This window comes from Neovison vison, chromosome 2 (genome assembly GCF_020171115.1).
Source record: "Neovison vison isolate M4711 chromosome 2, ASM_NN_V1, whole genome shotgun sequence".
NCBI classification, from domain to species: Eukaryota; Metazoa; Chordata; class Mammalia; order Carnivora; family Mustelidae; genus Neogale; species Neogale vison.
The window spans coordinates 49,022,867-49,047,039 of record NC_058092.1 but is presented as its reverse complement, the minus strand read 5'-3'; the positions used below and the strand labels follow the sequence as shown (position 1 = coordinate 49,047,039).

Here is a 24,173-nt window from a genome sequence, read left to right as displayed (position 1 = left end):
TATAGTCATGTGGGTTGGAGCAGAGAGAGGTAGATCCCTGGTAGTCATATATGCGAAGTATATTGATAATGACATACATGCTAATTTCATGTCTAATACGCAACCCATCTGAGCTGGTCCCAACCAAGGGCCACCAGGTGTCAGTGAGGGTTGGCACTCACTCCGTGACTGTAGGACTAAATGAGCAGCGAATAGGACCAAGGAAAATCTATGCAACTGATCTGTTGAGTTGTGCAGAATGTGAAGAGTTCCTCATTTGACAGTGAATAGAGAGAACTCCAAATATGAGATCTGATTTTAAAAATAATGCAGAATACAGAGAGGCAATGAGAATCCTGCAGATTCCAAATAGCAGCAAATTCTTGAAAATGATTACTCTAAAAACTAGGAAATGTTTAGAAAACCATTGATGTTCTCTGTAGGCTGTATGGAGCCATGTCCTCTATTGAAACCAACTGGAAAGTAATAATCATAATAAATTACTAAAATTAAATTTAGAAAGCACTAAAGTGAACAGAAGAAACTGAAGGAACTTGGTAAACATGGACAGTTTCAAGGAGCGGAAGCTTTTATAATCCAAATTAAGTGATAATCAGGAGTATAACTCTATGTGCTGATGTATGTCCACTAGACTAAATGGGATCCCTTGTCTATACTGCATCATTATGTTGTACACCAGAAACTAATATAATGTTACATATAAATTAGATCTCAATAAAAAGTTATGAGACAATCAAGGAAATCTGATCATTGCTAGATAGTTGATGATATTAAGTTATTTGTATTACATTTTTAGGTCAACAAACTTTTTCTATAAAGGACCTGATAGTAACTCTTTGGGTTTTGTGAGTCTACAGTCTATTTACACTACTCAGCTGTGTCAGTGTAGCTTGAAAGCGGCCACAAATAATGTATAACAAATGGCTGTCGTTATGTTTCAATAAAATATTAATTAATTGATTTTTTTGAAAAAGAGAAAGCAAGCATGATTGGCCAGGGGAGTGCAAAGGAGGAGGAAGAGAGAGAATCTTAAGCAGACTCCATGCTGAGTGTGGAGTTCAACATGGACCTCAATCTCACAACCCTGAGATATTGACCTGAGCAGAAACCTAGAGTTGGATGCTCAACCAACTGAGCAACCCAGTCACCCTCCAATAAAATACTATTTACTAAAATAAAAGAGGTAACCAGGGATCAAAAAAAAGTAAAAGTGACACTAGGTAAAATCTATTAAGAATATCAAACTTGAAAGTTTTCCACAAAATTTAGAAACAAAAAACAGAGAAGAAAATGAGAGAAGATAGTAGACATAGAAGAGAAAAAATAGAAATTGAACCTAAGAGGCCTTGGCATTGTGGAAGAAGAAACTAGAAAAATGGAACAAGAACTAGCAACAAAACCTACAACTGAAAAAAACTTTGCAGAGATGGGAAAAAAGAAAAAAACCTCTGTGTACAGATCAAAAGGACTCAGTATGACTAAGATAAATGAAGGGAAAAATACATCCATGTCTATCCTAACAAAAGTTTTGTGTTTACAGAGACAAGAAAATTACTTAAGGAGGCAGACCAAAACCAAAATAAAACTAAACCAAAGCAAAGGAAGGAAAACATTAATTTTAAATGAAACCCAAATCAGATTGACCTCAAACTTCTACAATAAAGAATACCAGAAGACACTGGATCTGTGTTCAGGAGAAAAAAAATGTAACTGAAATAAAATTATATTACATTCATGTGTAAGGCCATATAATTCAATGGTTGAGCATGCAAGATTTGGAGTCAAACAGCCAGAGTTTAAATTCTGGCTACCTCATTGATCAGTGGGTCCTTGGGCAACTCTTCTACACATTTCATAGGATGGCTGTCTCAATTAAATGAGATAATGCACACAAAGTACTCAGAATACTTACTAAAGGCCATTTTAACTTAATAACCTAGTGGAATTTAGAATTTGAGCTCAGATTTGCCTGAATATAAAATCAGGCTCACAGACCTTATCCTCCAGTCCTGAACTCTCTGACTCTGCATTGGAAGTTTGTCACCTGCTTCTGTGATTAGATTTATAGTGCCTGTTATGGTAACTGGAACCCATTCTCCCGTTTAAATTGTCAATGGCTCTTTGAAGATCCTAGGGTAATGTAAAGAATACAGAAGAAAGAAAAAATTTAATTAGAAGGATCTCGAGGATTCCGTAGATCACATAAATCCCATACATTTAAATCAGGCAGTGTCCAGTCTCAATACTTAATAAACTTTTCTCACAGTCTCCTCCCCCTACTATCAGCACTATTCAAGAAGGGGCAGAAGAGTTTCTGGTGCTGTTGGTCCAGATAACTTGTCCTATATTTGATAACTCCTAACAGCTCTGAAAAAATAAAGGTTATGCAATAAGGAAACATCGATGATCTAGATTTTTATTGTCACATTGTTGTGGCTGTTTTTCTAAGGGTCAGAAGATGCTGTAGGCCTAAACCTGGCCCTCCTAGGAGGACAAAATTGCAGCAAGCATCGAAGTCAGGAGTTGCTTCCCCTGTAGCTCATTTCAGATCTGTGCTAATATCAGACCTTTGCATGATCATTGATATTTCCCAACAGTGCTGCTTTTCCAACATTCTTTCCCTGTGTATCCTTTCAGCAGCTGATAGAGTCATCATCTTATCAGGCTTATGATTTCTGCATACCTCCACCTTATCTATTCTTGTGCCCAAACTGACATGAATCTCCAGAGGCCAGATTTCCATACCAAAAAAAGAACTACTCTGACTTGAAATGTCATGTATGGGAAAAGTTATATGAAGTATAAGCAAAACAATGAACCATTTTTATTTAAAGAGTAAAATCATATGATATTAAAACTCTTCTAGGAAATCCAGGACTTCTATATCTCACAATTTGGGCTTTATATTTCCTTAACTACTGATGGGCAAGGAGGAGATAATAATTCTTACAGTCGCAGTTTGGTGGCTTGCAACAGAAACTGCCTTTTGTTAAGCTAAACAAAAAGAGATATTTTGAAAAGATATGTGGTTATACACAAAACTGGGGGAAAACTTTGGGAGGAACCAGAGCCAAAAGTTAATGAAAGATACAGAGACAGGGAATCGGAGATAAGGAGGAAGGTAGGGAAGGATATGTGGAGAAAGTGATAAATAGATAGTGATTAATTAGACAAGGTGAGTCACAACACTGGCCAGGGTAGGGATATTGATTATAGTCCATCATCCCAGAGAAGACCATATTTGTATATAAATGGAGGATGGATGCCAGGCAAGCAAATACAGGTAATTTTCATGACCAACATTTTCCTAAAGTACTTGTAAACCTTCAATGACCGTCACATGTAAATATATGCTTAATGCTCTTCCTGCTTGGGGATTTCACTAAATGTTACCTATTTGAACTCAGAACTCATTTCTATCCGCTCTTGTGTTTTTTCCTGTATCACAATAGTTCCCATTCTTGGGAAGACTACAAATAACATTTCTAACTCCCTTGACACCAAGGTTCTGGAATTGATTTAAGTTCCATCAGTGAAATGCAACTGGGTGAGATTTGAAAGGCAGAAGTGGCGGGGGTGGGGCCAGAGACATTTTAAGTATTTACTTATTTTCCCAAAGTAGTAGCAACTTCAGACCCTGGCAGGCAAGAGTTTTTGCCTTGGCCAAAATTTGGTACTGCCTAGTCAACAACCTCGTAGTCAGGGACAACTGAGACATTTGTCAAAATTTTCTGCAGTTCACTGGTCTCCAGAACTGGTGAGGCCTAATTCTGAGCCTAGCAGCAGATGCCAACCTCCATTCTACTAACCCCTGCAATAATTCTGTAGGCACCAAATTTCCTATATCAAAGCCCTGTTCTAGTAGAGACCCCTAAAATAGTTTCTGTTTCCTGAATTATACCTTGAATGATACAGGTATCAAAAAGCTCCTTCAATATCACTATCAATATAAACATTGACCTTATTGCACATTCTTTCAGAGATTTCTACATTGAGTACCAATGCCACGTTTACTTCTCTTGTACAGACGGCAGAATTTTGTTGAATTGTTGAACAAAGCTTCCTCTGATTTGCCCACAGGTGAGTTTGGCGGTTTGGTTCCTTGAAAGACATCCCAGTTCTCAGAGCCACTGTTGACTCTGCTGCTTTGCTCCAGTAGTTTTCTGGTTGGGTTTCATCTTATTGCTCTCAGAAATGTAAATGGCACAGCAGTGCAGAAAAAAATAAGACTCAGGATTGCCTTACTGGCTATTCTTTTAGGCCAGGGGGATCATAAAAGGCATAATTCTCCAAGTTGTATTATATCATGAAACATTCTCTAGTGAGCTCCTTTTCAGATGAATGCAGCTCTTAGAGAAGAAGTGGACATGGTTTATTAGAACTTCAGTTGCACAGTCCCTTAGATCTAGGAATGCCACATCTCAAAAAAATAAATGGCATCTCAAAAAAATAAAATTAGAGTAAAATAAAATAAAATAAATGTAGCATTTTTTGGTAAATGCCTCTAAAAATGGAAGTAAAAAAAATTTAAGTTAAAAATAAGAATGGAAACAATAAGAAATCCTTCAGGGAATATTTAATTAAATTACGGTATATCCAACTGATAAAGTTATGCAGCTGTAAAATAACATAGCTGGCCTTGATACAGGAAGATTTCCAAGACATATTATTAAGTGAAATTATAAAGATTAATTTGGGCAAAATATTTAGCAATTAGCAAGTTTTAAATGTGACAGGTGAAAAAATATGCATTGATATTAATCTGCTGTTGCAATTTCTATTTACTACATTCATCAACCATTTAGTGATTACCTTTTGGATCAAAACACAAGGTACCAAAAGATTGAGGGGAGTGGTGGTGTCTCAGTTTGCATTCCGGCAGAACAATAACCTTCCTGGGTGTTTCAAACAGGGAACTTACAACAGAGGATTGGGGGACAGGTTGCACAAGCTTTAAACAAGCAAAAAGAGGATAGTGTGTGTATTCATTTCTTTAGGGCCACCATAACAAAGGTCGACAAACTGGGTGGCTTAAAATAACAGAAATCTATTGTCTCACAGTTCTGGAGATCAGAAGTCTGTCCTGAAACCAAGATGTCAGCAGGCCATGCTCATTCTGAAGTCTCTAAGAAAACATTCTTCCTTACCTCTTCTAGCCTCTGGTGGCTCCAGGCATTTCTTGGCTTGGCTTATGGTTGCTTAATTCCACTGTCTGCCTCCACCTTCACATGGCCTTCTTCCCTCTCTCTCTTTGGTGTCTCTGTATCTCCTTTTTCATATAAAGCCACCACTGTTCATTGGATTTAGAGCTCTCCCAAACCCAAAATGACATCATCTTAACTTGATTATATATAAAAAGAGCCTGCTTCCAAATAAGGTCACATTAACAGGTACTGGTGGTAGTACACAATTCAACCCATGACAGTTGAGGTAACCCAGAGCTTAGGAGTTGTGGAAACCAGCTCTCATCCTTAGTGCTGAAGGAACATAGTGAAAGGTGTACTGTTAGCAGAATCTTGGCAAGTGTTACTACATCGCTGATTCTAGGATCTCCAAGAATAGGCCAAGCAGCTAGAGAAAGAATTTTGAAGGAGGTGCCACACAGCTGGTTACACCATGTAGTTTGAAACTCAGTGTTTCAGAAATAGGGCTGGTGCTTGGATTTCTGACAGAACACAATGTGGTGAATGCTGGGCCTACTGAATAAGATGTCCTGTCGCTATTCATCTAGATTTTGAATTTTCACATATGACTTTTGCTCAAAATGTTGAAAAACTCTTCAGGAGTCTCCTTCAGACCCAAGAGTGAGGTCCAGGAGGCTTCTCTGACATTTCAATCTTAGCAACAGCAGTAGCTCTCCCCTGATGATGGACAGATACTAACAAACTCCAAAAACAAGAAGAAAATACTTCTACTCTACTCTCCCCCACAGTTTAATCTCCCTCCAAGCATCTCCCCTTTCTGGAATTTAGCCTGAAGCCAGTAGGCCAGGGAAATATACTTGTAGATCCCCATCCCAGCATTATAGAAAAGAGATAGGAGGGATGTGCTAGAAGACAATAGGGTAATAGCCAAGTGAGGGTTCATTTTTCATGATGTCATCTGTAACTTCAGAGAACTCAGTTTTGTTGAAAAAACAAAACAAAGACATTCAAAGGTGATCACAACAAACATTTAAACCAAATACTTTCTCTTTCTCGCTCTAATATAAATCCAGGTCACTTGATGCATTTGTTTGCTAGAGTCACTTACACAATAGATGTTTACTTTCTGAGAGTTCTGGAGACTAAAAGTTTAAAGTCCCAGTGTCAGCAAGTTTGAAAGTGTAGTGAAAAGAAGGGCCATCTGTACCCAAGTGTTCATAGCAGCAATGGCCACAGTCACCAAACTGTGGAAAGAGCCAAGATGTCCTTCAACAGATGAATGGATAAAGAAGATATGGTCCATATACAATGGAGTATTATGCCTCCATCAGAAAGGATGAATACCCAACTTGTGTATCAATATGAACAGGACTGGAGGAGATTATGCTGAGTGAAAAAAGTCAAGCAGAGAGAGTCCATTATCATACGGTTTCACTTACTTGTAGAGCATAAGGAATAACATGGAGAATATTTGGAGAAGGAGAGGAAAAGTGAATTGGAAGAAATCAGAGAGAGAGACAAACCATGAGAGACAGTGGATTCTGAGAAATAAACTGAGGGCTTTGGAGGGGAGGGAAGTAGGGGGTTAGGTAAGCCTGGTGCTGGGTATTAAGGAGGGCACATATTGCATGGAGCACTGGGTGTGGTGCATAAACAATGAATCTTGGAACACTGAAAAAATAAAACAAATTTTTTTAAAAAAGAGAAAGAAAGAAGCCTTCCTCCCCTTGCCTTGCAGATGGCCTCTTTCTCACTGTCCTTACATGGTCTTTTCTCAGTGCAGGCACATCCCTGGTGTCTCTTTGTGTATCCAAATTTTTGGTCTTATAAGAACACTGGTCAGACAAGTGTCTTCATTTTAATGGCTTCAGTTGAACTGAATCACCTCTTTAAACAGCCTGTCTCCAAATACAGTCACATTCTGAGGTACTAAGGGTGAGGACCTCACCATGTATTTGAGGGGGGCGCAGAATTCAACCCATAATGGATGACATAGAAAAGTGTACAAAAAGATGAGCCAAAGTCTCACCTTTGCAACTAAATAACCATCTTCTATTGGAACACTTATTTTACTTCTCTTGGACTCATTTTTCTCATCTTTAAAATGAACACAAAGTAGGAAAAAAAAATACCTGCTCTATTGCTATGAAAAAGTTTTTTAGGCAATATTGCACTCCACAGAGCAATAGGATTTTGACTTTGGTGATACTTCTATTGCACTGTTGTTGTGATAGCCCATAGCTTATTGAGAAATTTAATGCCTTAATCTCTTCCCATTTCTGTGTTGCTGGAGCTGTGATGATTAAGTGCTTCTAGGCACTAAGGGAGGTACATTTTACTTGCCTGTTTTCTTGAAAGAAAATACATTATAAGAAACTAAAGGCAGCTACTCCTTTTGGGTGTGAAGAATTGTGATTTTTTTTCATTCCTGGAGCCTCATTTCACTCAAAAATTCTATAATGACCTATTAAAATAACTCCTTTTTATAGGTACTGCTTTATATCACAAATTTATCTCACTGGGACCCCCCAAGAATCCTATGAAATTCTTTTTTAATGCATACTTGATAATCATATAAATACTTAATATCTGTGACTTGGGCTAAGGTCTAGAATGCACTAGTTTACAGCAGACCAAACCTCTTGGCAAGACCAACTAGAAGACTAGATAAAATATACAACAACATCTTTTTGAAAGCTATTATTTGGAATTCAAACTGAATACCAGAAAAAAAAAGAGGAAAAAACTCTCTGGAAGAAGTTAACATCATATAAAACCTTGAGACTTATTTATGCAAAATGTCCAGCATTCAATTACAAATAATCAGGAATGATACAAGATAGGACATGGATTTTCAAATAACTGTAATTAATATGTTTAAGAGAATGAATAAGATGGAGAATTTCAGTAAGTCATTTGAATTTATAAAGAATATCTATAACAGAAAAACATAAAAATTAATTTTTAAAAACTCACTAGATGTGTTGAACAGAAGGTTGAGTGTAGCTGAAGAGAGGATTAGTGAACTGAAATATAGTTCATTAGGAAATATCCAGATTGAAGCATGAAGGAACAATGAGGATAGAACATACCAAAAAAAGTATATGAGACATAAAGGAAATGGCAAGAATATTCAGTATACATCTAAAGAAAGATAGGAGGAAGAGAATAGAGCTAAAGCAGTATTTGAAGCAATTATGATGAAAAAATCTCCAAAAGTGATAAAAGACCTCAAGCCACAGATCCAAGAAGTGTTATGAACTCCCATGGAGACAAATATAAAAGAGCTTAGACCCCTCCAGATATGCTATTGTCTCAGGTCTAAAATAGTATTTCTCGAAAATGAAGTATGGCTCCAACTTTAAATCTCTTTGTTGTAGAGCCTGTGAGTGAGGAAGAGGAAGAAAAAGCAGGAAGCACAGAGCAGGGTTATAGCAAGGCTGCTAATGGAGGGAAATTGGAAGGAATAATCATAATTTCAGAGTCTCATTGATTCCTCAAACATCTCTTGAAGACCTATCACTCAAGACAACACAGAAAAATGACTAAGAGTTTAAACTCCCTTTTATTAAGGAAAAAAAAATCCATAGTAATTCCTACTTAGAATGGTTTCTCTTGACAGAACAGAAAAGCTAACTCAGTTGGTTTAGACAATAAAGAGTTTTGGTTTATGTAAATAAAAAGTCTGGTGGCAGTAAGAGCCATAGGCTGGTTTGATGTAGTCATTAAAAATGTCAAAATCTGGGGGGCACCTGGGTGGCTCAGTGGGTTAAAGCCGCTGCCTTCGGCTCAGGTCGTGATCTCGGGGTCCTGGGATCGAGCCCCGCATCGGGCTCTCTGCTCAGCGGGGAGCCTGCTTCCCTTCCTCCGTCTGTCTGCCTCTCTGCCTACTTGTGATTTCTGTCAAATAGATGAAATCTTTAAAAAAAAAAAAAAAGTCAAAATCTGGGATCTGGTTTCTTTCTGGCTCTCTGCTCTTCTGTATATGGTGCTGGCATCAACTTTAGGCTCTACATGGTAGTGCCTCAACTTCTCCAGACACTTTAAGAACAAAATAGCTATGGTAGCCAAGGTCATCATATCTTGACAGGACTCTCTTTTGGCCAGCCCTTCCCAGAAGAAGAGAATTTTATGAGTTGAGAGACTGTAGCAGGTGTCTCCTCTCATCTCAGAGGCTTAGACTGAGTTTTATATCCACCCTAGAACCAAGACTGTGATTAGAACACCATGATGGTCTTCAACTAATCAGAGACCAACCTCAGAGTTGGAACTAGGTGTCATTCTTACCAAACCATAGCACTAGAAGGGGGTGGGGGGGCACAAAGTAAAATATAGTTGCTATCACCAGAAGGGGGTAATGAAGAGGACAATTGCCAGAGAAGAAATGAATGATGGAAGAAAAAGAAAATCAATTCCAGTCACATGCATGGCCCATGAGACCCTTCAGTTCTGTGAATAGTTAAACTTCTCTTCCCCTGTCATCCCACTTTGGCTAAGCTGTCCTCTCAGCTATTGCCTGAATGTACCAAACACTTCTCCCTCCCTTGGACCTTTGCCTTTATGATAGCTTTTCCCTGAAATGCTCTTTCTGCAGACATTTGCATGCCTTTCTCCCATGTTTCTCAGGGCTCTATTTGAATGACACTTGGAGAGGCCTTTGGTGAATTCCCTCCCTAAAATAGCAACTGCCACTGGGACACCTGGGTGGCTCAGTCGGCTAAGTGGCTGCCTTCAGCTCAGGTCATGATCCCAGCATCCTGGGATGGAGTCCCACATCCAGCTCCTTGCTCAGCTGGGAGCCTGCTTCTCCCTCTGCCTTTCCCTGCCACGCTGCCTGCTTATGTTCTTTCTCACTCTCTGACAAATAAATAAATTAAAATTATATAAAATAAAATAAAATAACAACTGCCAAGGCATTCTACCCCCATAATTGGCTTTAACTGTGTGTCTAGCCCTTATCACTACTTGCCATTACTTTATATATCTTTTGCCCTCACCACTGGAATGCACACACTCCATGGGAAGATTCTGTCTTGTTCACGGTTGTATCACAGTTAGCATTTAACGAAAGTTTGTTGAGTGAGTGAATGAATTAGAATCTAGACCTAACCCTACCTCTGTTGTCTTTTTTTTTTTTTAAAGATTTTATTTATTTATTTATTTGACAGACAGAGATCACAAGCAGGCAGAGAGAGAGAAGGAAGCAGGCTCCCTGCCGAGCAAAGAGTCCAATGCAGGATTCGATCCCAAGACCCTGAGATCATGACCTAAGCCAAAGGCAGAGGCTTTAACCCACTGAGCCACCCAGGCGTCCCTACCTCTGTTGTCTTAAGCAAGAAACTGAACCTGGTGTTGCCTCAGTCCCCTCATTTGTAAAATGGAGGTAATTTCTACCTCACAGGGTTATTCTTTAGGTTGAGTAAGAAAACCTGTGAGAAATGTCTGGCATATATAGATATTTAACATATATTTATGTTTCCTTCTCATAAAAGTTTCATTCACTAGGTCCAAGGAGGCCAGAAACCTTTATTCAAATCTGTTTTCTCCCGTGGCTTCACTTTAGAATTACCTAGGGAATTCTTCAGAAGTCCTGAGCTGGGTTCTCACCCCTCGAGATTCTGATTTAATTGGTCTGGTGTGCCGCCCAGGCACTGGTAATTTTTAAAGCTCCCCAGGTGGGAGCACATTAGCAGCCAGCGCTGAAGACCACTGATTCAAAGTCATTAGTGGGGAAGGGGGGGAGGGGAGGGCCGGCTGTGTGACTGTCAGAATCCACTGGAAGCCCTGTAAAACCTGGCCCTTCCAACACCTGGAAATCTCTAGAAGCCAGCTTGGCTTATTTCCTCCAGTACAAATCATCAACTGGCAGACTAGACAGATGGTTATTATTTATCCTTCCTGCTGTGTTAGAAAGAAAAAAAAAATTAGCTCTGCCTCGGGTTTCTCAAACCATTTTTACATGTGCAAACCATTACCTTTTTATATGCTCCTAGATATTAGAAGGGAGAAAGGGAAGCTTAAGTGAGATCAGGAAGACCAGCATTTATTTTCTGCTAATGTAACTTCGAGAAGTGCAGACCCCAGAAAGAAACTGGCCTGGGACAAAGACTAGGTTCTAGATCTTGGGCTAAAAGGGATACTATACAGGAACAGTGCCCAGAAAACTGCCTGGCACATGATAATTAATGTTAAATCTTCTCTTCTGGGGAAGCTAGATTTGTTTAAGACCACTGAGCATCTTCCTGTGTTAAGTATTTTTAGTTGGTAACTTTTTTTTTTTTTTTAATCTCCACAATCTTCCTGCAAACTGCTGGTCCACTTTTCACAACTGACAAAATTAAGATCTGAAAAGCTGCAGCTGGTAAAAGCGAGAATCAGGTTTAGCATTCAGGTTTGACACCGAGTTTATCTTATATGCTCTATACTGCTTCTAGAATCCTCTTAACTCTCAACCTTGGTAATTCAGAGTAATTAGAACTTTTCTTCACTGGCAGCAACCAGAAGGCTTTTCTCTCATATACAGGGTGAGAAGAGCAGGGCCCAGGGCTGCCTGATGGTGATGGGTTCCTATGACAAACTTGCAGCAATTAAAACAGATCTGCCTCAGCTGGCTATCAGGACTCTCATGAAGCATCTATTAAGTTGTACTCTATCTAGCATCTGGGTTAGGGATGGACAGATAAAGAAATGCAGAGAAAAAATCTTCCTCCCATCCAGTCTGAAAAGGAACTGGGAGAAATACAACTATCCACTCAGCAGCTTTAATTTCTAAACTTCCTATCAGGGCACATGGTCATTCATTTCATCTACAAACATGGACTGAGTACTTATTCTACTGCTTGGTGCCCGGGTTGTGGACATTCTGAAGTCACATTGTCTTCATCAGGAGACTGAGGGTGGGGAATTGATCATGATTAACAGGTGCAATATTAAAGGGGCAGCAAAAGCTTTTTTAATCTGATATGTAAGTTTTTTTTTTAAAGATTTTATTTATTTATTTTACAGAGAGAAATCACAAGTAGATGGAGAGGCAGGCAGAGAGAGAGAGAGGGAAGCAGGCTCCCTGCTGAGCAGAGAGCCTGATGCGGGGCTCGATCCCAGGACCCTGAGATCATGACCTGAGCCGAAGGCAGCAGCTTAACCCACTGAGCCACCCAGGCGCCCCAATCTGATATGTAAGTTAATTTACATGAACGTCCTTACACAGATGACACTATTAGTTCACATTTACTGAGCACTTGCTATTTCCAGGTGTTTGCTTTACAGCTTCTAGCCCATTTATTCGTAATAAACTATGGGTGGTATTAGACACCTTTTGCAGAAATGGAGAATGAGACACAAAGAAGACAAGTAACTTGCCCAAGGTCACACAGGTCATAGAGAAAGGAGCCAGGACAGACTCAATCCTAGGGCATCTGGCTTCACAGCCTCCACTCTCCACCATAATGTTACACTGCCACTCTCCACCTTTTGAAAAAAAGAAAAAAACTTAGTAATTGAACCATCTTTATCGAAAACAGTGAGAAACCATATACATTTGTTAATGGCATACTTGAATTATGCACCAAATACAGAAACCAAAGCTCCCAGAAATTGGTATGGTGTGGTAGTTGCTTGGATTTGTAAAATAAATGAGTAAGTCACCAAAGGTGCTAGTGACAAATGAATGATACCCACCATAAGCCTGAAAACACCTGAGCAGAAGATCTGCATGTCTTTTCCTGGATCCTAAGGAAATTTCTACTCATAAGGCAACTGCCTGAGCAAGTAATACCTGGACGGTAGAATCCTCCAGGTTAGGGATAATGTTCAAACTTCTGAACACTGACAGGAGTAAGGAAGGGGGAAGACAAAGTTTTTCCTTGAGGCACACACCTGCATGGAGTGAGAGGCAGAAGTTCGTGCTTTGGGAAAAGAAGCCTAACTATGGAAAGAGGCCCCTTGCTGCTGCTTGCCAAACTCTAGAAGCCCTCCTGATTCAAGGCAATGCTATAGGCTATTGTCTCTGCTTATCTGGAACAATCTGCCACACAGGAGGCATTGCCAGCATCACTCTGACCTGGAAACTCCTATTCATCCCTCAGGGGCCCCCAGTAAGTGTCACTCCTCCAGCAAGCCTTCCCCGATCCTCCCCAACTCCTGCCCCATCTCAAAATAAGTGTAAATATTTTCACCTTTTCCTTGGTTGTGTTTATAGTAGTTTGTAACCCAATAAAAATTTTGAGTAGTAATTTAGCATCAACTTGCCCTCTGTGAGCTCCAGCAAGACAGGTACTAAAGCTCCAATCTACCAATGTATCCCTATCACCTAACACAATGTCCGCCACCTAACAGAGCCTCCACATTCTCTTGGCCTGGGTGCATACGTGTAGATGTTAACATAAAGAGAACACACTAAACCCTTCCAATTTTTTCTTGCTTGTCCAGGAAAGAACTTAAAGAAAACCTCTGGCAACACAGGCTGAAGTCCCAGAGATGTCTCCAAGCAAAACAAAACATGTGGTGTGCACCTGGCTCTACAGAGCTGGAGGACGGGCTTGGCCCATTTTTTGCCTTGTATTCTCTGGGGCTGGGTGGGGCCCTCCCTTCTGGGTTTTTGGTTGCCACCCAGCACCTTGATGTCAGGCTCCCTTTGACTTTGAGACTCTGCTGCAACAGAGAAGGGAGGCAGAACTCTGAGAGTCTGTGGTTTGGTTCCTGTCCTTGCTGATATGCATGCAGAAATCACACGGCGATGGGCCTACTGTCTGCCCCAAGAAACTGGACTTGTAGCTTGTATACAGGTGTCCTTCCAAAGCCCGTGACCGATCCACCAAGTGCCATCAAAATAAAAGATGGTTATGAGACCTATTTTAACATCGAAAGCCCAGCTTCCAGAAACTGAGGGTGACCTTTTCCCCAGACATCACATTTTAAAATGTAATGGGCTCTTTGATTTTAAAAAAAAAAAAAAAATCTGGCAAGCAGTTAAAATCCGTATTAATATTTCCAGCACTTAGCCAAAAGAAGATGCAGACGGAATTGAAAAACAGCCTGAGTTTTTCTGTTGTTGTTGTTTTTTAAATGCCCGGATTAGAACATAATTCATCTTAAAATGACGGGAGGCCTCTTCACGCACTTCACACTTTGAAATATTTTAGAAAATAGTATCCATTTTGGCAAGCCTCTTGCCACGCAAGAAACAACAGCAAATGCTTTTCTCCTTGAGTGTTAAGTCTGTTGTGAATAAGATTATAAAAAATATACTTTGCTCTTTTATTTTGCCTCTTGTTTGAGGATTTTACTGCATCTCTGCAATAATTGATTCTTCTCACATTCCTCTATGAGTAGCATTCATTACCCCACTTTTAGAGAGTGAAATTGAAGCAGAAGTTTGGTAAAGCACATTTCCTCTTTTCCCAGAGAAAATCATTTATTCATTCCCTTATTCATTCAGTAAACATGTCTTTAGAACCAACTATGTGCTGGCCACTAACCAGACCTTGAAGGTCCATGGATGCCTACCTCACAGGCCCTGTCTCTAGATCTCTGGTAGAGGAACAGATACTCTAACTTCACGTCACAATATCCTCTACTACATGCTGTGATGGACAAAGGGGTCTACAAGGAATCACCCCTCACACCACCTGGGGCTTTGGGGAAGGGTTCCCCCAAGAGGTGAAATATAAGTTGAGTCTTGAAGGATGAATAGAAGCCCAACCAATGAAGACAGAAGTGGTAAGAAGGGCTCTCACGACAGAGGGAATGGCATGTATAAAGCATAAAGACATCATACAGTTTCATTTTTTTTTCCTGGAAAAAGATGAGAGAAAAAGATACATACATAGGACTAAAAGAAGAGAAGCAATAATGATAACTTGAATGATCTTATGTGCCAAGTAAGGAATTTGGACTTTATCCTGATACAGGGGAACCAAAAGAGTATAGGGCATGTTACTTATTTCCTTACTACTTACTCATTTAGTTAAGCCTAATTCAGGTCCATACAACCACCCCCCACCGTCTTTAGTGGTCAAAGAGAATGTTGAACTATCTGAAAGAATACAAAAAATTATTTAAAAACAGTTTCTCAGATCCAACGACCTCTCTGAATTCTCTAAAATCATCCACCAAAATCTATGCCAATGTGCATTTAGCTAGGTAGATTATCCAAGTATTCTTCAGATTTCTAAAGTGGTCCAAAGCTCTAAAAAGTATAATGATCCTATTTATTTACTTTGTGAAAACCTTCAGCTCTTTCTCAAAATTGATTTTATCAAAGTAGAATTCTTTTATATTAATCTCTTAACAATTTGCTGGCTGTTGGTCATCCATATGGTTATAATTTCAAATAGCATTCTACTCTTTCAGATAAAACAGTGCTTCCCATTCCCCACAGCAGCCTAATGAGTGTTTGTTAACAAATTCAAAACTTGGGGTCTTATTGCAGTTTCCATTCTTCAGGGCTGTGGGATTTTCACAACTTGTATGTGAGAAGTTTGAGACAAAGGTACAAAATGAGAAATTCAGATATTTGAAAATTGGGGAAAGCACAGATTTACAGAAGTTAGAGACATAATTCTATAGCAAATTAGTTAAGATTATTTGCATCAAGGTGAACAGAACCAACTCTACCAATTTAATACGACCTAAGGACAGACCCGTAACAATGAACTAAGATTAAGATCTTGGCCAACATCACGAATTCCTATATCTTTTCTTTTCTCTCTGCTGTCAGCTTCATAACCTCTATCTACCTATTTTTCCATCTGTCTGTCTGTCTGCCTCAGTAGACCATCTTTTTCTCATTTCCAATACAAAGAGGAAAACCGGCTAGAGTTCCTACATCTCACAGAGAATGGCCTCTGTTTTTCTATCTTTCTGTCATTATCACTCACAAATAGTTCCAAAACCACTGGACAACAAACATACTGTTTGTTGGCCCATTTTGCATTTGATGCCCAGGCCTGCACCATGTACATACCAATTCTTTCCATAGCCATGGTGATAGGGAGGATGGGAAATTCCTGGAGCAGCAGGGTTCGGCAGATCAAACAGGTGATGCCACTCTCTCTCTTCACAGTGGATGATAAGATGTCTTACATGGTGCAGTGGGAATTCATCTATTTGTGCTAAAAGCATCTCATTTTGTGCTGGACACTTAGTTAGAATACCAAAATGAGCTGGATGTAACCTCTATACCCTCCTTCTAGTTTTGGGTCTACCATTGACTTGTGATCTTAGTAAATCACTTCCACTCCCTGGGCTGCAGCCTCCTCTGTTAAAGGAGTAGGATTGCCAGACCACAGAGGGGCTTTATGGTTTGTTAGAATGAACCCATGAGCCTAAGATAATATCAATATTGTTTCAATCACCTTTTGTCAAGAATCTCACACTCATGATGCATTTTCCCATCAAGAAATTATAAGCATTGCCTGAAACCTATCCCTTATGTATCCCACTAGTATAAAACAAAGTAGAATATCATGAAAAGGCTCAGTTACAAAAACCTTTGTTTTGTGTAAATCAGAAATGTAAACTGAATAAAGTCATGATTCCACCCTTCCCTTAAAAAAAATACTATTTATATACAGCAAGAATTGGCAGATATGGTCCTATGGCACTGAGGATTTGAAACACATCCTCTAGCTTTACAAAACCAGACCTTACAATAAATATTGCTAACTGTGTGGCCTCATCTTTGGCCAAGAGACTAAAGGAGCTCTGTACAGTATATGTATTGCCAGTAAGAAGCTTGTGTTATTTTGGTGGAAAACTCCAAAAGAAGAACCACAACCAAAAAACCTTCCTGCTGAGATTTCAGCCACCTAAGATTCCCTGAATGCTCTGAAGTTCAGGCCAGTCTCACAGCCTTTTTTAAGTCCAACCATGAAGAACCAGTCTGAAGAATATGAGACATGGATTGACAGGTTCAAGAAGCTGGAAAATGCCCTCTAGCTGTGTGATCGGAGTAATACAGGTAAAGTGAGAAGCTTAGAGCTGATAGGACTTTCCGTGTGCGTTCTAGTCTGGAAGTGGACACCTCCTTTTCTTTCACTTCTTAACAAACACAGTTTGTCCATAAACCATGTGCACTGGCACTGGGAGCACAACTGGGAAATACAGAGACAAATCAGAGGAAGACCTGAATCCCCCACCAAGTTACTCACAGTCTCTTTGTGTCTTTGATCCTCCTCCATTCAACTCCTGGAGTCTAACCTACAATCCAGTCTTGTAACTCCCAACTGAAATCTTCAGTGTGCCCACTGATAGGCTGAACTCCAAACTCCTTAGCAAGGCAAAAGCTAGCTCTGTCCACCTAACCAGTCTCTTTTTCTTCAGTGGGTATTCTCCCAGTATCTCCTACCCTATCATAATGGATAACCTGCCTTCCTTAAACATACCATGCTTTCTCCTGTGGCTGCTCCTTTTCTCACCCTATGCTCTCCATCTGAGTTGTCTGTTTTTCTTCTTCCTACCCCACCCCCACCAACTCCCTATCTTGTTCACTTGTCTAGCTTATGCCTAAACATGTTTCAGGTTAGAACTCAGGCTCTACTCCTCTGAGACTCCCCAAATTTCCCCAGACATATCTAGGCTAACCTTTGTCTGGCCTCCTAGAGTTCTGTAACAACTATTACCATATTTGATAAATATCTTTTTCATTTGGAGACTTAATACAATCTCACCAGTAGGCTATATTCCTTTTTCCATGCTTGCACCTTGCACAGTTCTGTTCAACTTTTTTTTTGAGGGAAAGAAGAAAGGAATGAATGTAAACACATAAATAAATCCAAGAAGAAAGGTAATAAATACCATTACAGTGTGCAATGTGGGCATTCAGAGAAAGGAGTATTCCTTCCTAGTGAGGCGGTCAGGGAAGGTTATCTTAGTGTAAAATTAACCATTAAGGATAAAGTGCAGTTTATATATAAAGAAATGAAATAGACCTTTTTGGCAAAGGTGTGCATTAGCCAAGAAAATTGTTATGTGTGAAGCTCGGTGCGAGAAGTTTTGATTGGAAGTAATATAAGGGCTATTAAGAAGAATGTTAAATGATAAGGGTAGAAATGTAAGACTCCAGATATAGGAAGATCTTAGATGCCAGATCAAGGAATTTGAGTTTAGTTGCAAAAGAGTAAGTAGCACTGAGCATTTCTAAGAAAGGAAGTGTTATGATGAAGTTGTATTTCAGAAAGATCCTTGATGGCTATGTGCAGATGGAAGGAGAAAGAGAAAGTAGGGAAAGGGGTAAGGATTTGCAATGTCCAAGTGAAAATGAAGTCCAGAATAAGGTCAGAAACCTGGAGAAGAGGGAGAAAAGGACATGGACTGAAATGGTGGTACTTTTTTTTTTAAGATTTTATTTATTTATTTGACAGAGAGAGAAAAATCACAAGTAGGCAGAGAGTGGGGGGGGAGCAGGCTCCCTGCTGAGCCGAGAGCCTGATTTGGGCCTCGATCCCAGGACCCTGAGATCATGACCTGAGCCGAAGGCAGAGGCTTAACCCACTGGGCCACCCAGGCGCCCTGAAGTGGTGGAACTTAATTACATTCTGTAGTTATGGTGAGTTAGTGTGTTACATGTGGAGCCTAAAAACATGGAACCCACAAAAGTGGCGACTAGAATGGTGGTTGCTGGGAAAAATGGGAGCTGTTGGTCAAAAGGCACAAACTTTCAGTTAGAAAATAAACAAGTTCCAAGAATTTAACATACAGCATGATGACTCTAGTTAACGATGCTGTATTGTATACTTGAAAGTTGCTATGACAGTAGAGCTTTAATGTTCTCACCACCATAACACAACCACAATAAAGTGGTAATTACATGTGATAAAGGATATTTTAACCAACCTTATTGTGTTAAACATTTCCCAATATATACATGTATCAAATCATTACATTGTACACCTTGAACTTATAATATGGTATGTGTCAATTATATCTCAGCAAAAAAATAGGGGATACATTAGCACTCTCTAGAAGTAATCACATAACAGTAGCAATGCATTTTCTGTTTCATTTTGTTTTGGATTTCCAAAACACTTAACTCTAGACCACATAAAGTATAACTACCATACAATACCTCAGGACTTCTAATAATCACTTTACCAAAGAGAGGAGGAGATGAAAATTTTAAATGAAAAATTCATCTAGTTTATTAAACTTCTTAAACATGAACTTTTAAGTGTTTAAACTTATTAAACACAGAGCCCAGCACTGTGCTAGAGGCTGGACCAGAAGGGAAAACAAAATGAATGAGACATGATCTCAAGGACATTTGGTAAGACACCAAAGGGGTGCCTGGGTCAGTTATGTGTCCGCCTTCAGCTCAGGTCATGATCCCAGGGTCCTGGGATCGAGCCCCACATCAGGCTCTCTATTCTGTGGGGAGCCTGCTTTTCATTCTCACTCTACCTGCCACTCCCCCTACTTGTGCTCTAACTCTGTCAAATAAATAAAAAATCTTTAAAAAAAAAAAAAAAGGTCAAGGACCTTTTAGGTAAGACTCCAAGATAGATAATAGTTAAATGCTAAAAAACAAACATTCTCAAGGGCAACATATAGCAAAGTATTATAACTGAAGAAACAAATATGAATTGAGTTTTCCGAAAAGGTTCCATGGAAAGAGGGCTTGAATGAGACTGCAGGAGAGGCTGAGGTTGACTTTGGAGAGCTGGAGAAGGCATTCTGAGTTGAATGAAACCATCTCCTGCAAAGCTTAGAAGGTTTGTGCTAGATTAGATAGTAGAGTTGAGACCCTACTGTGACTCTCAAGTGCTAGGCTGAGGCTTAATCCTCTACCCAGTGCTCACCAAAGTTTCGATCAGAGGAGAGCACCATAAAAGAAGAGACGGATAATTTAGGGAAGATACTGGCGAAAAGGAAATCATCAAAAGGTTACTGAAATAATCACGAGGATGTAGTAACTGGGTGACAGGCATTAGGGAAGGTACCTGATGTGATGAGCACTGGATGTTACATCACCTGAAGGACTACTGAACTCCACCTCTGAAATGAGTGATGTTCTATATATTGGCTAATGGAATTTAAATTAAAAAATAAATCATGAGTCTAGGTATTTATACCATTAGAGTGGTGATGTGGTTACAAACAAATACAAAAAAAATCAGGTGGAAAAAGAAGACATTTCTGAAGAAAGAAGTGCTGAGTGGCAGTGATGGATGATGGATCATAAACTTAGTTGCTAAGAGACTCCCCAAAGACTGGGACCTTTCTCATACTTCTGAACTGTTCTAAGGAAAAACAGAGTTTTGTTGACTTTGGAGGCAGATTCCGGCAGATTTGAAATGCCTCTCTCATGGCCTCTTCACTATTTATGCTTGTTTTCTCTGTTTCTATGAAATTCATTAGCTCCTTGTCAGCCAGGGAATGTGTCAGCCTGATCTATAACTATCTTTAATGAGGAAAGAGGATTAACTGAGGTCACTTAGTTGGTTTATTAACCAGTATTTAGCTGACCACCACAGCTTCATTCGAGACACTGAGCAGATGATACCTTCTTTGCCTATTGATGAATCAGTGTTCTCTATTATGCGCAAGGAAATATGTAGGCCAGCATGTTCTTCATTCAGGGTGAAGACAGACCATCCATCATCAAATTAGTGTTTCTGGGAACCTACTCTGTGCTTATGTTCTAACAGGGGTTGTCAAGAAAATATCCTTGAGGAGAAAGAATAAGAAATGACTGTGAGTAACTGGTCATGTTTTCTAAAGAAAGAAGGGGGTTGGGATAAATGCTTGGGTGAATGGTAGATTTGGAATTTTCCCAATGAACTGAAGGCTAGATAGAAAACGTTTTCCATTCAAGGAGGCCGAAAGCAATGAGAACCCTCAAGGACATTCTTTGCATGAGTCTGGCCTTTGCACACAGTGAATCACTAACTCCTCACATAAACCACATGCTGAAGGGATTAATGGCCTTATTTAAGGAGGAAAAAGCCAACCTCAAAGTGGCAAAAGACTAGCCAGTGGGAAGTGGAGCCATAATTCAAACCCAGTTCTGTTGGACTTCTCCTACACTAAACTCCCATGGCATAACAGAAAGAACATGAGGTTTTGCTTGTTGCTTTGTTGGTTGTTTCTTTGTTTTTACTGGGAGACTTAGAAGCAAGTCCAGACTAGACTAATTGCTGAGCCCTGAAGACCAGTTATTTATGTTCTCCAAGCCTATTTCCTCATCTATAAAATAAGACTGATAATAATAAAACATACCTCCCACATGGAGAGAGGATCACACGAGATTTGAGAGTTTCTTTGCAAACTATAGAATGAAGTGGATGTTAAGGAGTTTCTTCTTATTATGCCTTTCATTTTGGTTCTGGTGGGACAAGAACAGGCTTTTCAGCACTAAAAGGGATTGTAAGGGCTATTGCATGCAGCTTTCCTGGGCAGCCCCAAATGACAGTAAATTAGATACAAATTTCAGTCAATGGACTTTTGTTTGACACTAGGATTCCTCTACCAATGGTAAAACTTAGAAAATAGTAGAAAATGCTCCTATCCACACCAGTGGTGATTCCTACATGTATTTTTTAACACTACTTTTAATTTTTAATTAAATATAAACTCAATTTTATACGTTTTTAAAATTTCTTCCTATTAAGACACATTCTTATTTATTTTGACTAATATTGTTGCTACAACTATTATAATCATCCTATAAGAATGCTTGTATTATGGGTGCTTAATAGTTCTGAACACTGTGTTAAGATTTGTTATTTTATTGATTTTCATATTGTTCAATTATTCCTATTTTAAGTTGAAGAAACTGAGGCTCAGAAAGTTCAAGTGCCTTCCTCAGTCAGACACTTACTCCAAAGCCTATGCCTTATATTTCCAGAGGCAGAATATGAGGAAATATCTTGAGGGATCCAACCTAGACCAGACCAACAGTAGACAACCAGTGGAGAAAATTGCAAAGATGTTATTGACCAACTCACAGAAAGAGATTTCTGCAGAGGAAAGGATCAACATTCTAATAGAAGAGAGAGACATAAACAACCCTACACAGAACAGAAGATAAGCAGAGATGGGATGGGGTGGGATGGAATGGGACAGGATAGAAATGAATTAGAACTGGATAGAATACATCACATTAGGGCCCCAGCTATCTGTAGCCCACTGTTAAGAATACCCATCACAGAGAGGTTCAGAAGGGAGCACCATGCCCAACAGTCCTTGCTCATTTAAATATGAACAATATTTGGCCACTTAAACAGAGTTAATAGGTGTCCAAACTCTAACTCTAAAAGACTGGTTGTGGTGTTTCATTTTGTAAATGAAATGACAGGAGGACCGCAAATGGCCTCTTTGAGAAAGAAATTCACTATCATTGTTACAGCCTGTACAAGTACAGGATGATAAAAGAACAAACTGCAAGGGATGCATCTTCAATTCCTATAAAAGATACTGAAAAGCTTTTCTTGACACCTGTGGTATAGATCTCCACAATTCAAGGAACATCTTTAGGAAACGATCTGAGCCTTACTTGCAACAATCTCTTCCCCCTTATTCTGTGATGGAGTGTAGTGGTTAAATGCATGAATTCAAGCAACCTTGGACAAATGACTTACCATGTCTATGCCTCAGTTTCTCCCTCTATAAAATGGGTTGTTGTGAGCATTAAATGTATTACTACTGGTAAAATGTTTGGAGGCATAACTGAAATATAGTAAATGTTATATACATGTGTAAATATCAGTCACTATTGTGATACTCTAGCTAATTTTCTTCATATCTTACCATCTTAAAGGTTGGGGAGCTTCCTGAGGTAAAAGGTCCCTTCTTTAAATCTTCTATATTCTTAAGCATAGTATCTGACGTATATGAGCTCACAATTAGGGGCTTAAGAATGAGTTATTCATCTTTGCTGATGCCATGTTCCCCACTTAAAGCTCCTCTCCACAACCCCCCAAGTCCCCCTACCCTTAACTTGGAAGGGACCTTGGCATTGATGCATATAACGGACGGGTACAAAAGAACATCCTGTGGTGATACACACTACCAGCCCAATTACACAGATTCAGACTCTGAGCCATGAGAAACAAGAGGATGTACCTGTGATCACACCACACAGCAAGCAGGAGGGAATCACAGTAAATACATTTCCAGAAATGAATAAAAATGAGCTGTTTGATGCTGCATGTTTAGGAACGTGTTTGGCTACTTCAGTAAGAAAAAAATAATAATAAACCAGAAAAATTAGAAATTGATTTTAGCAGGCACCCCCTTGTTTTAAAAATTGGCCTTTAAAGTTTTATAACCACAAAGAAGAGGCTTAAATTGCTTTAAGAAGCTGAAAGCGACAAAAATATTAGCATTTTGTTTCTACTCAGAAGTCATTCAAGCTAATACAGATTTTTTTCTCTCTCTCTCTTTTTTGGTTTCTCCACATGCTTTTCAAAACTTCCCACCCACCCAAACCAATTGCAGGAGTCCTGGAGAAGGAATAGGCCAGATGCCTCATTCACAACTACAATCTCATTTACAACCTGTCCCTGAGCCCTCAGAAAATTGACCAAGCCTTGAGGTAATTCCGTGAGGGAGAAAATCTGCTCTTGGAGCCAGCCCTTCGGTACTTAAAGGAGCTATGATAACAAGCCCATATTGTGAGAACAGATGTTTCTTTTATCTTCCTTTTTACCCAGACACGTGTTTCTCCCTGGCCTCAGTGAGGCTGATACGGTGACTGGAGATCTGGAGATGCTCTAGACTTGGACTTTTATTCTGGCTATAATGCTCCCTCATAAACAGCTCAGAGTGACCTCCCCCCACCACCAAAAAAAAAAAAAATCCAGGATTCCTCTGCCAAGATAGCAAGAGCCCAATTTCTTTAAGTCCCCTTCTATTCTAATAAAGCTCCTTATTAACATTACATGATTTGTTTCTATATTCCTGATGAAACTTTGTTTTTGCAAACCCTGCAATTCCATAGAGTAAAAAATATGCTAGATATTGTTGTCAACCCCCCCAAAATGCCTGTCATATTAGAGACCTTGACACACCATTTTTGGATGAGTAAACTAG

At 39.5% G+C, this 24,173-nt stretch overlaps 1 protein-coding gene across 1 annotated transcript in view; it reads left to right on the top strand.

Moving 5' to 3' along the window:
- The window catches only part of C2H1orf87 (chromosome 2 C1orf87 homolog), a 92,888-nt gene extending 68,970 nt beyond the window's left edge, over positions 1–23,918 (top strand). The window contains 3 exon segments of the mRNA XM_044236768.1: positions 10,708–10,798; positions 16,834–17,103; positions 23,580–23,918. Coding sequence (XP_044092703.1) covers positions 10,708–10,798; positions 16,834–17,103; positions 23,580–23,740 — 522 coding nt within the window. The 3' untranslated portion in view covers positions 23,741–23,918.
- Positions 23,919–24,173: the final 255 nt, after the last annotated feature.